The sequence below is a fragment of the Pestalotiopsis fici genome (assembly GCF_000516985.1).
Source record: "Pestalotiopsis fici W106-1 unplaced genomic scaffold PFICI_Scf_9, whole genome shotgun sequence".
In the NCBI taxonomy this organism is placed as follows: domain Eukaryota; kingdom Fungi; phylum Ascomycota; class Sordariomycetes; order Amphisphaeriales; family Sporocadaceae; genus Pestalotiopsis; species Pestalotiopsis fici.
This window is the reverse complement of record NW_006917099.1, coordinates 1,387,961-1,402,416: the sequence shown is the minus strand read 5'-3', so window position 1 is coordinate 1,402,416 and position 14,456 is coordinate 1,387,961. Positions and strand designations below refer to the sequence as shown.

At 49.8% G+C, this 14,456-nt stretch overlaps 8 protein-coding genes across 8 annotated transcripts; 4 read left to right on the top strand and 4 right to left on the bottom strand.

Annotated features, from left to right (window-relative positions):
• Positions 1 to 95: 95 nt before the first annotated feature.
• Positions 96 to 586, bottom strand: PFICI_11832 (uncharacterized protein; the record flags this gene model as incomplete). The annotated part of the gene is made up of 2 exons (XM_007840413.1): positions 96 to 300; positions 360 to 586. 2 exons carry the CDS (start codon positions 584 to 586, stop codon positions 96 to 98), a joined length of 432 nt encoding a protein of 143 aa, XP_007838604.1.
• Positions 587 to 1,010: 424 nt separating this feature from the next.
• Positions 1,011 to 1,448, bottom strand: PFICI_11831 (uncharacterized protein; the record flags this gene model as incomplete). Its single annotated transcript, XM_007840412.1, has 1 exon — positions 1,011 to 1,448. The coding sequence occupies one exon, from the start codon at positions 1,446 to 1,448 to the stop codon at positions 1,011 to 1,013; it is 438 nt and encodes a 145-aa protein (XP_007838603.1).
• Positions 1,449 to 2,426: 978 nt separating this feature from the next.
• PFICI_11830 (uncharacterized protein) lies at positions 2,427 to 3,428 on the top strand (the record flags this gene model as incomplete). The annotated part of the gene is made up of 1 exon (XM_007840411.1): positions 2,427 to 3,428. One exon carries the CDS (start codon positions 2,427 to 2,429, stop codon positions 3,426 to 3,428), a length of 1,002 nt encoding a protein of 333 aa, XP_007838602.1.
• A 101-nt stretch (positions 3,429 to 3,529) lies between these two features.
• On the bottom strand, positions 3,530 to 4,518 carry PFICI_11829 (uncharacterized protein; the record flags this gene model as incomplete). Its single annotated transcript, XM_007840410.1, has 2 exons — positions 3,530 to 4,315; positions 4,378 to 4,518. 2 exons carry the CDS (start codon positions 4,516 to 4,518, stop codon positions 3,530 to 3,532), a joined length of 927 nt encoding a protein of 308 aa, XP_007838601.1.
• A 1,652-nt stretch (positions 4,519 to 6,170) lies between these two features.
• Positions 6,171 to 7,370, top strand: PFICI_11828 (uncharacterized protein; the record flags this gene model as incomplete). The annotated part of the gene is made up of 1 exon (XM_007840409.1): positions 6,171 to 7,370. The coding sequence occupies one exon, from the start codon at positions 6,171 to 6,173 to the stop codon at positions 7,368 to 7,370; it is 1,200 nt and encodes a 399-aa protein (XP_007838600.1).
• Positions 7,371 to 7,828: 458 nt separating this feature from the next.
• Positions 7,829 to 9,166, top strand: PFICI_11827 (uncharacterized protein; the record flags this gene model as incomplete). The annotated part of the gene is made up of 1 exon (XM_007840408.1): positions 7,829 to 9,166. The coding sequence occupies one exon, from the start codon at positions 7,829 to 7,831 to the stop codon at positions 9,164 to 9,166; it is 1,338 nt and encodes a 445-aa protein (XP_007838599.1).
• A 132-nt stretch (positions 9,167 to 9,298) lies between these two features.
• Positions 9,299 to 10,936, bottom strand: PFICI_11826 (uncharacterized protein; the record flags this gene model as incomplete). Its single annotated transcript, XM_007840407.1, has 3 exons — positions 9,299 to 9,451; positions 9,514 to 10,685; positions 10,741 to 10,936. The coding sequence occupies 3 exons, from the start codon at positions 10,934 to 10,936 to the stop codon at positions 9,299 to 9,301; spliced, it is 1,521 nt and encodes a 506-aa protein (XP_007838598.1).
• Positions 10,937 to 11,505: 569 nt separating this feature from the next.
• On the top strand, positions 11,506 to 13,185 carry PFICI_11825 (uncharacterized protein; the record flags this gene model as incomplete). The annotated part of the gene is made up of 4 exons (XM_007840406.1): positions 11,506 to 11,719; positions 11,806 to 12,487; positions 12,543 to 12,840; positions 12,907 to 13,185. 4 exons carry the CDS (start codon positions 11,506 to 11,508, stop codon positions 13,183 to 13,185), a joined length of 1,473 nt encoding a protein of 490 aa, XP_007838597.1.
• Positions 13,186 to 14,456: the final 1,271 nt, after the last annotated feature.

Below are 14,456 nucleotides of genomic sequence, written 5' to 3'. Positions count from 1 at the left end.
AAATAAAAAACCGGGTTGCCTTCTGATGCTTTATACACTTGCAAGCTCCAAACCGACCACATCGGCCACACTGGTTACATCAACACCGTCACCATCTAACCGACCACATCGGCCACACTGGGTACATCAATACCGTCAAGCTCCAAACCGGCCACATCGGCCACACTGGTTACATCAACACCGTCACCATCTCCCTCTGAGGGGCTGAACGGGGCAGCCTTGCAGATGTTGTTCAGTATATCGAAGTAATCGCCGAGGCCAAAAAGGGCGGCGCTGAAGAAAAACAGAACCAGGAAGAGTCTAGTATGAGAAAATCCTCAACAATATGAGCCTCGTTATGACGCTAGTTCATAATATACCCAGGCACCTTATTCAGGCAGCAGTCCTTGGGGTCACAGCTCCCTTGACCAAGTGTCTCAAGACGGTTTTGGGGTATCTTGACAAGGAGATCTATACCATTGACGGTCCAGGAACATACATTGCCACCATCTGCATTGCAGGTAGGTATGGCAAGTTCCTGACGGGCACTGAGCTTGATACACTCGTGCGTCACCTCGAGCCCTATCTCAAGGTAAGCTTCACCCATGCTGCCACATGTTGGAGACTACTATGGACCCCTGAAAAGGTACAAGACGAGTTGTGTGATCCTCAATTGGTCCCAGCGGAGCGCAGAGACCTTCAGGTGTTTCTGAATGAAGTCGACGGCGCATACGGCAAACCCAGTCTACCCAGTACCATTTGTAGGTTCTGAGAGCCTGTCTACTACCCGCCAATGTGTAAGCTTCAAGTTGACATATATCGGGACTGCAAAGCATAGACGCCAGGTCCAGCGTTGATGAGACGCTTGGTAATTACCTTGGACGTCTTTGGATTTCACAGCAGAGATACATTCACTAGATGAAAATAGAACCATTCTTGGGCCGGATCCTATGCCATATTGCCCAATCTTATGCTTACTACATTATTGAAACAAGGTTCAAGTATATTCAACTACAATTCATCGACACATATTACCTGTAGGGGCCCGTCACTGTCTTCTTTTTGGGAAGTGCTGGTCGGGTCAACCGACGCTCCCACATCTCCAGCTCACGACTCCTCAAAACCCGAAACAAAGATGGTCGGTCATCTCTGATACCAAGTCCCAAGTCATGCAGCTTCTTGACACGACTGTACAAGATCCCCTCCTCGAAAAAGGTGTCGCAGTGCCGGCAGGCTTCTGCTGCACAGTCGTCCCAGGGCTGGAGGCAGACGAGACACTTACCGTCAATGGCGCACTTTGGGCACTTTGGGTGCCTCGCGGCGCGGCGGTCGCCAGTGCGCCCGAGCGAGTGGTCTAGCATGGTGTAAAAACAGTGTCCGCAGCTGTCGTACTTGATCTCATCCACGAGAAGATCGCACCGGGCAGCCTTGAAGGCGGAGATCTTGTTGGAGGACGTAGAGCTCGACATTATTGATGCAAAAGCTCTGGCACTGCTGTTGACCTGGTCTTACCCGGAGATCCTTGTGAGAACTGTGCTGATTGTGTGTTTGAGCATCCCCAAGACCGGCAACATTGCGGGCCAAGTTATACTCATGCGACCTACAAAGCCTATTTGCGGCGGGACAATACGTATTGTCCTAGAGAAAGGACGAACTAAAATTTTCATTGTCCATGATTTTGCCTTTGTTGCTCCATTTTTCATCCAGACCGTCCTTGTTTGGATCATTTGGGATACGACAAAAGAAAATCACAATGAGCATTGGGTACCTAATGAGCAATTGCTACAACTCAGAATATGCCCACGCCGGCGGGTACTTTGTATCCGAGAATGACTATAGTCTGGTCGCATGCATTGCTTTGGAGCGATGTAACCTTTTTCTCCTTGGGCAAGCGCAAAATGTTTAGTCCTTGCACATTCTGGACCGTTATATAGTGGAATCCTCAAGGTTTACAAGCCCAGTCAACCACAAGCAAGAAAGGGCTTCAAAATATGTCAATCTACAAATGATGACCATGCCCGTTGGTCTATTGGAGGCACTGGCGGTGTGCACCAAAATCCAGCAGCATACTGGGTAGCAAGTAGGTATATACGCTCCAAATATTCTCACCCAAGCCAGCCATAACGATTGAGGCCTCCGAATTTTGGGGTATGGCACAATGATTTTACTGGTCGAGTAGCACTGCCGGGCTCATGCCGCCAGTTACACAAGCATGACCCTACCCAAATAGCTACCTACTAACCTAGGCATCTTGGGCATCTATCTTGGTCTTGTTTTTCGGCCCCCGCCTCGGGACTCCAAAAAAGCCACGATAGGAAGCCCGAAGGATTTCCCAGCGTAAGCTGAGGACACACTTACCGCGACGAGTTTCTGTCGTCATTGATATTTTTGTATTAATCTTTCAAAAATTGAGAAATTTCTCAGCGTTTAATGTTGATTGAATGACCATGGCGGTTACTGAATCATACGTGGAGTCTTTCAAACTGAGCGACGCCGAGTCGCGACGCATATTCCTCGAGCAAATCGTCCCCAAGTACCTCGGCCATCTGCAGAGCCCGGACAATGTGGGTCACGAAGATCGGCCACCGCTGGCCGTGTTTATCATCGGACAGCTGGGTGCAGGCAAGACACGCGCAGCACCGACAATTAAGCAAGTGATGCAAGGGCGCCGCGGCGAGCCGGCGCACCTTATTGCCAACAAGTACAAGGAATTCCATTCATCCTGGGAACAGCTGCTGTCCGAAAAGCCCATGCACGCAAGCATGGTGACCAAGGCCGACGACCGCGCCTGGCTGGCCATGGGCGTTGCGCACGCCATGGAGCGCCGCGCCGACGTCCTGGCCGAGATGGCGTGCCGGTTCCCAGAGGACTTTTGCGAGCTCACGCAGACCCTGCACGACGCCGGCTACCGCGTCGAGGTCATGATCCTGGCGGTCCCCGAGGCTCTCAGCTGGATTGGGGTTCTGACGCGCTATAATAATGATCACTTGCGCGAGCGCGAGCAGTCTGACAGGTCTTGGGGATTGCCGCAGCTTCCTCATGATGAAACTTGTGCGAATCTGGTCAATGCAGCTCGGTTCGTCGATGAATCGAGTGCCGTTGACCAGGTGGTCGTGGTACGCCGGGGAAATCTCGTGGCGTACACCAACGAAAAGGTCAATGGCTCGTGGGTAAAGAAGGGCAGTGCCGTCGATGCTCTACTGTTTGAACGAAATTGCGGCATTTTACCGGCAGAGCAAAGGGCGGCAGAGGAGGATATTAAAGAATTGCAGAAAGACGGCAGCACTATACCAAAGTCCAGTATTCCCGAGATTGGACATCTTACTAGTTTCTTTGACATTACTAGTGATGAAAGGCAATTGAGAGACTTGGCGTTGCCAAGGATATCCACCGCGAATGTACGATTTGGGACCCAAGTAGATTTGAGCTTGGGGCTCGATATCCCATGAGGACACCTAGGGAATCATTGTGTATCGAGTATGTTCAGCGGCCGACTCTTAATTTAACGATTTTTAATTAGTGGTATCTCTTTATATGAAATTAACATGGCTTATACACCCTTGGAGAAACTGGTTCCACCCATTTCCTGGTCAAATGCGCTGCACTTTGACAGACCGCACAGCTCAAAGACGTCACGCACGCCACCATCAATTTTGCCGTCGGAGCCGTATCGGTTCTTGATCTCGCCCGTCTCCTTGAGTTCCTTGCAGAACTCGCGGGTGGCAATGTAGACCGAGGTGAGGCCGAGGAGGGGCCAAATGACAATCTTGAAGCCGAGGTCCTGGGCCTCTTTGGCGTTGATGAGGGGCGTGAGACCGCCGCCGACCATGTTGAGGAAGCACGGTGTGGGTGCCATTTCCTTGACGACGCGCGCCATCTGGTCCTTGTCCGTCATGCCCTCGAGGAAGGCCACGTCGGCGCCCGCCTTGACGGCGGCCTTGAGGCGGAAAATGGCCTCGTCAAAGCCTAGCGACTGCAGCGCGTCGGTGCGGGCAATGATGACGATATCCTGGCCCATGCGCTCGCGGGCGTGGGCGGCGGCCCGGATGCGCGCCCCGTACGTGTCGACGTCGACGAGCTCCTTGCCCATCAGGTGACCGCAGCGCTTGGTGGTGATTTGGTCCTCAATGTGGAAACCGGCGACGCCCTGCAGGATGTACTTTTCCGTCGTGCGGGCCACCATGAGCGGGCCACCGAAACCCGTGTCGGCATCGGCGATCACGGGCACGTCCCGGTCCAGTCCAGCAATCATGCCGGCATTGGTGGCCATGTCGTCGACGGTCGTGAGACCCAGGTCCGGTTGTCCCAGACGCGATGCTGCTGTTCCGGCACCAGTCTGTTTTGGTCTTAGTACTGGCCCTTGTGTGTGTGTTATCACGGACGCTACCGAAAACTCACCATGTAAAGGGCATCAAATCCCACGTTCAACGCCATCCGTGCTGTGAGACCATCGTGAACACCGGGAGCGACAACAATCTTTTCTGGGTTGGCAATGAGCTCGCGGAGCTTTGCGGCTCCCTTTGTCTGTGCAGGTGCCATGTTGCTTTTTTCTTTTCCGTGTATTTCTGCGGTTGATATCGTGGATAAAGCGGTTAGGGGGAGTGACGTAGGATGTGGAAGCGTTGGAGCAGGTTTACTTTCGGGTATATGGGGAAGATGTCAGAGGAAGCAAGTGCACAAGAGGAGCATTATATATTTACAGACATAATCATTCCATCTTTGCCTCTCCGGCCTCGGAACGCAACGCATTGAATGTTTTCTGCTCGGGAGGGGCGTCTTGGTCGACAATGCGGACCTAAATCCGCCTCGAACTTCTACGCAAGTGGAGACAATATGGATTTGTTATTCCCACCTTAGCACCGATGATTTTTCTCGGAGTTTCGGTATTTGTCAGATGCTTATTGGTAGTAATCATGCCGGCAATGGTAATTTCTCCAGTGATTTTCCAAGATGATCGAGCCTAAACTATCATTGTTTGCCCTCATTTTGTGCCTAGGTACAATGGCCTGGTGGATTGGAACTGGAGGACTTGCAAGTGACCTCACAGCACCCTTCATCGCAAGATCTGTAGTGGGGTAACGCCCGGACAGGCAAAACAGCTAAGCGGAAAACATGTGGCATGTGGGGAGCCTCGGGCGCTGGCTGCCGATGGCATCTGCAGCCCATTTGCGGGGAACATCCCGACGGGAAGGATGGAAACTTTTAGGATCTCGGGGGAGGGCCAAGGCCTGGGACCGGGACCCATTCTAGAATCAAGGTCATGGCTGTACCGTGGCCGGTATGTGCAACTCTGCGCCTTTTGAGCTCGATGGAGACGCCTACTGAAGAAAGTTCAACTCAAAGCAATCTCCTCATCCAGAGTCGACCTTTTTTCCCAGATCAATGGCTCTGGTATTTAGGTCAACAACTCGACCACCTTTGCGCGATAAAGTTGCTCAATCGTGTACGGCTGTTTGGTCACCAAATCCATGCAGCGCAATGTACTTACGACGAAACTAGGTAGAAACCACCACTCCGGTCATGTCTTGTCGAGACTGATTGCATGCTCCCGTTGAGAACCGTCTAGGGAGGGGAGCGCCTGGCTCTCATCCAGATTGTTGATTGCTGGCAGGTTGATGGACTTGTCAGAGGGCGCTTAAGCGACCCATATATGGCTAGTGGCAAGCGTTGTCCATCATTTCAACCAAGATAGACTAGGTAGTCAAGGGCAATGGCAGTATCTATTTGTGTGATAATCAGTGCGTAGGAGCATAATCTCTACACTTTTCATGACTGCAATTCAATGTCCAAGCCATAGATATGTCGTGGATTCTCCTTGTTCTTGCCATTTGGGCGCAATTGTGCAGAGGCTCCTTGGATCAAGCGGCACGCGGTGTCGTGCAACCTGAAGAACCATATCGCAAATACTCGTCAACGATAGATCCCTCATTGTCTATCCGCTTTCGGAGCGCGCAGGTCTGCGATGGGCAAGCTCCTACCTACAATGGTTGGATAGATATTGGCCATAAACATTTATTTTTCTGTAAGCCTTCCCAATCTGCTCTTCTGTTTATAGGGGAGCAATGCGATTTGCCAGTTTTGACTAGCTCATATTGGTAGCCTACCAGAGTTTAGTTCCAGATAGTCTGGCCTCTGCCCCCGTGATTCTTTGGACCTCGGGCTGTCCGTGTCAGTCATCACTTCTCGGAGCCATGCTGGAGACTGGAAGCTGTTTGGCGAGCAATGACGGGCAGTCAGCAACAATGAACCCGTTTACTTGGGCGCAAGCCGCACACATGATATATCTGGACGAGTCTGTCGACGTTGGCTTTTCCTATGCAGACGACGGGTATAGTCCTGGTAATCACACAGACGATCTTGGCGGTACCGCGCGAGACATTATATCAGCCCTCCAATTGTTATACTTGGCCTTTCCACACATTTTAGGACGCAAACTCCACCTTGCAGGCCAGTCTTTTGCGGGACGCTCTTTACCTGCCATCGCCGAATCGATTATAGAGCACAACACCAAATCCGACGCTGCAGCTTTGATTCCTCTTGAGTCTATCATCGTTGGGAACGGCGTCATCCACAGTCCATCGCAGCTTCCTGCAATCCGCGATACGGTCTGTGCGGCTTCCAATGGGCTCCCGGCACTGTTCAGTCGGGCAGACTGCGATTCGCGGCTCGCTTCACTGTCTTCTGACTGTGCAGCATCGCAGCAAGCTTGCCTCGATGGTCGCGATCCTGAAGGACCTATGTGCTCTACAGCTGCTCTGACGTGTGAGAATGGAATCTTGAGCGCCGCGTTGTACGGTCGGCATGACTCGACAAATCGGTCCCCGCGCTGTTTTCATGACGATGAGTATACTCGAGCGGATGATTGTGGTATAAGCCGGGTTCTTGCACTGCACAGTTTCATTTCTGCATATGGAGGCGACGAGCTACTCATCGGTCGACAGGCAGCACGCCAGCATGTCTACAAGGGTGTAGTAACACCTCCCAGTGTTCCATTACTCAGGGAGACGGGTTCGGGTATAAAAGACATTCAACGGCTTTTGCATCAAAACGTAAGCACCCTTCTGTACTACGGCGCATACGACATCTTAGCCGCACCCGCGTTTGCAGAGAGGGCCCTGGACGTTTCTCTGGACGGACATGTAGGAGAAGAATGGCGTGCAAGCATACCAAGGGACGCCGCAGAGCTTGGCTTGGGCTTCAAAGGCTCCGTGAAGAGCGCATCATCCTCAAGCGGCAAAGGTATTATATGGTTTGTACAAGTAGATAACGTGGGGAGATTAGTACCATCGCAGTCCCCGAACGGGGCCTTGAGACTTGCGCAGACTTGGCTGCACCAATTTGGAGCTGCCGTTGAATCGGAGTCACACAAGATCATCGAGAATGAGTTATAGCCATTAAGGAAGGAATCATGGTTGCCTTTCGAAAGATATGAAAACCACTAGACCTTCAGCTTCCTTTATATTACTTGTTCTTCAGCCGCATCGAATACACCTCTGCGTTTGTACTAATCCAGATTGATTGTATCATAGTCACTGCAAACAAGTTTTGAAAGCATTTAAGCTTATGCAGATCGTGTGCCTGCAGCCTTCCCAGTATGGAAAGGGGGCGCTTTCGAGGACCATATTTGGGAAACGTTGTTATGATATAGTCCCGCGATGCTCCACCTTGATCCCAAATTAGAAATTTTGGTATCCGATCTCTGTATTTATCTTTTTGTGTTTTCAAATTTTCTTGATATACGAGCTTATATCTCTGGTTCCAGCTTGTTGTCGATCGAGAGCCTTTAGTGAGATTTAGTTTCTTCAATACGTCGTACAAATCCTGACCTGCTTCGTCAACCTGACTCACAATGTCTGGCATTGATTATACTTCACCACTTAACGACTTGCTAAGTCCTTACAACCGACCGGCACCCCGAGTCATCTTGTTCAAAGAAGCAAACATTGTCGATGTTGAAAAGGGTCAAGTGATATCTGGTCGGGACGTCCTTCTTCACGGAGGACAAATTGTGTCCATCGAGGGCCCCATGCCTCCCGACATTGCAGCAGAGGCTGTGATGGTAGATTCTAGCAACTTCTATCTCTGCCCTCGATTAATCGATTGCCACTGCCATCTAAATTTGCCTCCGGGTCCTCCAAACCTCACCGGAATCGTTCAAGCTTCGCGGGCTGAAGTTGCCATTCGCCAGCCGCTGTTATGTCGAGACATCTTGAACCGTGGGTTCACGACAATCCGTGACCCTGCTGGATCATCCCTAGCAATCAAGCAAGCTATAGCAGACGGGGTAATAGCCGGTCCGCGGGTGTTTTTCGCCGGCATGGCGCTCTCTCAGACGGGAGGCCATGGCGATATGCGCACAAGTCACACAGCGGCCGAGTCGGGAGACTGCTGTGGCGGTCAAATTTTTGCCAATGTCGCGCGCGTCGTCGATGGCGTTCCCCAGTGCCTGCGGTGGGCGCGCGAAGAGCTACGATGTGGTGCCGACTTTCTCAAGATCATGGCCGGTGGGGGCGTCGCTAGTCCGACCGATCACATTGACCATACGCAATTCACGGCCGCAGAGATTGAGGCCATCACCACGGTTGCCAAAAATGCCGGTACCTATGTGACCGCGCACGCTTACACGCCAGAAGCAATACGGCTGGCTGTCGACAATGGCGTCATGGGTATCGAGCACGGCAATTTGATTGATGAGGCCACCGCTCAGTATATGGCAGAGCGAGGAGTATATCTCACTCCAACGCTAGCCACATACGCCGAGATGGCTAGTGACAAGTGGGCTGGGTTTCTCCCACCTTCTCTGATGCCAAAGAATGAAATTGTCTTGAGAAGTGGTCTCGAATCACTCAGAATCGCGTCCAAATCAGGTGTAGTACTGTGCTACGGGACCGACCTTATTGGCCCCCTACACATAGCCCAGGCTAGAGGTTTGCGTCTCTTCTCCAAGGTACTTGGTCCAGTAGAAACGCTCCGGACGGCTACCATCAACGCAGCCAAGCTGCTCAGAAAGGAAAATATGCTCGGGCAAATCAAACCGAATTTTGCGGCGGACTTGCTTGTGCTGAACGCGAATCCCTTCGAAAACATTACGATATTCGAAAGGCCGAAAGAGCACCTGCTTGCCGTCATCAAAGACGGCAGAGTGGAGTCAAGCAGATTGCATGCCCTGGCGAAAGAGCAATTTTAGAAGTGGAAAATTAATAAATGTTACTAGATCAAATTTTGTTACGGTTTCGATTAATGGCCCTGACATGTCTGTATTTTCGTACCGAGGCTATAGTATATATACCTGGTCGATATCCCCTCATACTCAAGTAATTCAAAGTTCCTGAACCACAAACTTGCTTCTGCTTGCAGCAGCTTCGCTAGAGTGGCTACTGGATTCGGATCTGGTCAAAGGGACGCCAGTCTCTAGATATCTCAACCAATCTTTCACCATTTGTAGTGCCATTACTGGTTGATCGAGCGGAACCTGGAAGTTTGCATAAGCATTATGGAGATGGGGTGGATCAAAACACTATAGGGCTAACTCACCAAATGACCAGCTTCCTCCAACTCCATTAGTGTCAATGACTTGGCGCTCTTGACACGGCCACCCGGGCCGTTGGCTGCCGTTTTGTATGGGAGGTCTGCCCACGGAACAGCATGAAATTCGACACTCCCCGGCCACTGGAGACCTTCCAACGTCTGCTGGACGCCAAGGGGGCTGCAAACAATATCCGCCACGCCAACGTAGTAGAGAACATCTACAGGGCGTTCAGTGGAGCTTGGGCGATAGTTCAATATGTTCTCCAATTCCAGGACTGAAGGGAAATGATAGTCGCCAGCGGCCATGTACCTGTTTGCCGTAGGCACGTCCAAAAGCGACCAGGACGACTTCAACCCGCCTGTCTGAGTCTGGAGCTCGAGCGATTTGTGGACCTTGGGCGAGTTGAGATAATTAATTAATGGAGGCATTTTACCAAAACAAGTTTCACCGTCATTGCAATTCCGTAGTCGCCGGTCAAAAGCACTGCGAGTAGTATTGTTCTCGACAACGTCGGCGAACTGGTCTTTGCAGATTGAGTTCGTGCTTACGCACATATCAGTGTCTCGTGTAGCGGCACAAGTCTTCAGAGCTGTCCTGCATTTATCGACCAGTGGCAAAAGATATTCGCATACGGATTCGTCGAGGTGTGGAGGATAGCCGCGGTAGTCGTAGCAGGCGACATCGTACCAGGCGGGAAGCACGTCTTTAGGACTTGTCCATCCATTTCCAATCATAAGAGATCTTAGAGGAATACGGTGACCGTCATCAGGAACCCACTCGTTGAACTTTAAGATCTCGGCGCCAAAGAGTGGGATAAAACGCCCGGCGTATGATTCACCAGAGATATGAAGGTCCTGGAGTTGCAGCTTGGGAAAGGCCTCGTAAAATAAATTGAGGAAGCTTAGTAGGTGCAGGGTTGACTCTTCAGTACGGTTGGGATAAAACGCCTCGTCGTTTCCGTCGACATATGAAAGCCCGACTCCTACAGGTTGGTCCACGTATACCACATTGAAGGCCTCGGTCCAGGCATGGGGGTTGAACGCGGTGGAATCATTCGTGTCCATGAGGCATGGCCCATGCTCGAGAAACATGCCGGCTAAAGCGCTTCCACCAGGCCCTCCCTGAACCCAGAGGAGCAACGGGGCATTCTCAATGCCGGCTCGAGCTTCATGGAACCCTGGGGTCGTAAGCACAAGCCTTCCTGATCCAGCACAGCAACGGGCGACACCTACAGAAGAATGTATGCTTGTTGACTACGTCAACCCAACCGGTATGGTGTCGGCTGCCTCCATCGCAAAGAGATTTGTCGTCGGCAGACCAGCTCTTTACGCGGATAGTGCTGTTGCTGTAGGCGGACTGAACAACATTGTAGCCAGCAGATGCGTACTGGCCACAAGCTAAGAACAAGAGCACTGCGGTGCAGCGCATGGTGCAGATACGCTTTCAAGTTGCCGTGTTCAACAGACAAACAAAGACGAGATTGAAGCCGAAAAACATATCGCCAAAAAACATGTCGCTAAACAAGAGCCCATGAGATTTATGGTATTGAGAAAATGCCTGGCCCAAGCCCTTGTCGCAGTGAGGATCTTAGTTGGTGGATAGCATTACCCTATGTGGGATCAGCCGGGGGGTGGGGCATACATTACCTACCAGCCTCTATATGATGCACTAACTTAGGTTGGTAGTAGATACCTGTAGCGAGCGAACCGCCGCCCGCATGGCTAGCCGAGGCCCTAAAGCATAAGGTACTAAGGCATTTCGCTCCCGTCGCAATGACTTTGCTCGCCAACTTCATCATCAACAGACACATGGGCGACATATAATCCGCTCCGCCTTTCAGAGGTCAACAAACCGAGGTAGTTCGATCAAGCTCTTTGCCGAAAGCTCATAAAGAGTTCACAGCCTTTGAAGCACTAGAAGCTGAGATTTCAAGTCTAAAGACCGACCACTCAGTCCTTGCTAGGAGGGAGTCGCCAAATGACCTGTGCGAAGATATCATGGCAGACTTTCTCCCGTCGCGCCGTGCTCAGGCAAACCTAGGAAAGGCGCCTGCCTGGAGCTTGATGCAGCGCGTGAACCAGATTCCTCCATATGACCCGAAGACTCAACCAGACGGCCTCATCAATCTATCGGGTGCATTAAACAACTTGATGCAGGGTTGGTGGGATGAGTACTTTGCAAAAAGTCCTATCGATTTCGACTTGTCTCAGAGTATGCACAAAGAACCTTTCCAAGACTAGGTGCCCTTTCCTCTGTACGAGCTGTTCCAAACTGCTAATAATCAATGGCATCAATAGTCCTACCGTATGGTTCCATATCAGGCACAGATGAACTACTCTCGACAGCGGCAGGCTTCTTCAACCGTTTCTTCCGCCCCAGCGTTCCTCTTGAAGCTAATAACATCCTTGCGGCGAATGGAATCACATCGTTGATCGACCTAGTATCGTGGACCCTGTGTGATCCCGGAGAGGCCATTCTGTACCCGACCCCAACCTTTTACATGCTCGATTTTGACCTTGGTGCTCGAAACAATGTCACCACCGTCCCGGTACCCTGCAGTTTTATGGAGGATCGATTCAGCGAGGAGGTAGCACCCAAGCTACTCTCATTGCTCGAGAAGACAGTAGCGGCCCAGTTGGCAAAGGGGGTGCGGTGCAAAGTGCTTTTCATCTGTAATCCAGCCAATCCACAAGGGAGATGCTACTCTGCAGCAACATTGGCTAGCCTAGCTAGATTCTGCAGGAGTCACGGCATGCATCTTGTTGCAGATGAGGTGTATTCAATGTCCCAATACTCATCAGGTCTTGGCTCGTTGGACCAGTTCTCCTCCGTCCTTGGCATCCCCGAAGAAAGGCCGGGTAGTCTCTCTCACGTGCACTGCCTGTATAGCCTAAGTAAGGATTTCAACATGGGTGGTTTGCGTTTAGGGTTCCTTGTGACCCGTAACGCAGAAATAAGAGCAGCAGCCGACACAGTAACGTACGAAAAGCCCCAAAGACAACTCTTGCTACTTGGGCACTAACTCGAGACGCAGATGGTTCACCTGGATCAGCAGCTTTTCAGCCCTGCTTGTTACGCAGCTCCTTGGCGATCTTGATACCATCAGTGGATACTTCTCCGTCTACCGCAAACGACTTGAGCTGGAATACTGGCGCACGTCGGAGGCTTTGACGCGATGTGGTATCCCGTATCAAGCCTCAAACTCTGGTCTTTTCATCTTCATCGATTTGTCGCAATGGGTGGGATACTTTAGCAAAGATAAAAATGGGAGTAGGGAGTTGAATCTGTGTTATTATCTCATCGAACATGGGGTGTGTCTCAATCCTGGAGAGGTAAGGGAGAAACAACTACGTCATGTTTAAAACTGTGAACTATCTGAGGCTGACTTTTGATGGCAGTATGCGGGATCTGACCGACCAGGATGGTTCCGATTCGTCTTCACGGAGATGCCAGAGGCAAATGTGCTAGCGATAGAGCGCATAAGGAAAGCAATTGACCTGCTGCCCAAGATGTCCTCTCAGAGATTGGAAAATGGGCGAACCAGTATTGACACTGCCACAACTTTGCAAGGAGAGTCTGCTCAGCTTGAAACTGCCAAAATGGAAGGAGTGGCTCCAAGCAATTGGTCAAAAATACGAAAGTCGTTCCCAATACCTAGTTGCTTCCGGGGCGAGTAGTTGCTTTGCGCCTTCTGTATGACAGTTTCAGCAGCAGTTGGAAGATAAATTCTGAGACAGTGGCACAATGAAGTTGAATTGGTTCATGACATTCCTGGTTCTCTACCTTCGGCGCAGACAGGGTCTCAGGTGTAGCTGGGCTTCTTGAGTGCTCTTTTGTAATATCTAGTCATCTCATATCGGCACATAGCAAAACGTGGGAGGTGCGTACACGTAAACGCATGTCGTATCTGGCCACTGCGCCAGGAGTCCAAAATGTGAAGCTCGAGACTGGTAGCCAGGCTAATGGTGTGGATGTGGCAGATACCGCGAAGTAACGCAAATACTAAGAGCTCTCCACCTATACGGTTGCTTCAAGAGCAAACTGGTGGAAAACATTTCATTGCGTAGCGAATAACCTAAGTCACTTATAAAAACAATAAAAAAGAGAATAAAAAAGAGAATAAAAAAGAGAATAAAAAAGAGAATAAAAAAGAGAATAAAAAAGAGAATAAAAAGAGAATAAAAAAGAGAATAAAAAAGAGAATAAAAAAGAGAATAAAAAAGAGAATAAAAAAGAGAACAAAACAAAGACCGGTTCGCCCTCTGGTGCTCTATACACCTGCAAGCTCCAAACCGACCACATCGGCCACACTGGCTACATCAACACCGTCACAAGCCCCCCAACCCATCAAGAGGTGGACGGGTCTCACGCCGCTAAGCCGGCGCAATCGATTACCACAATAGGACTCCAATACCGCCTCGACTGGGAGTGGGGGCCGGTGCTAAGTGTTGATCAAGGTGGTGCTTTCCTATTGGAGTTTAAACTGGTCTAATATAGGTGTTAATTATATAATATATTAATCTATATTTTGCGCCTTTTAGTTTTAATAAAATATACGCTTATTTAGGTGGCCCTGGCTAATCCCCGGGAAATCCCGTATATCTATCTAGATACTATAGTGTTAATCCGTATACTTAAATATATACTAATATATAAAAACCATAATTTATTATTTAATACACCCCTTTAAATCCACGATTTATTATAAATCTAGCTATATTTAAATTAAAATTGCTAATTAGCAAAATATAGCTTTTTTTAAAGCTATTTATTTTAATTATAATAAGTAATTTTAAATTTTATTTATTATAAAAAATCCTGCTATTTTCCTATTAGTAAACTTTTCGTTAATTTATTTATTATTATTTTATTTAAAAGTTTATAAATAATTTTAACCTTTTTTTTTTAGGCTTTTTATCGTAATTAATAATTATAAATATTTATATAA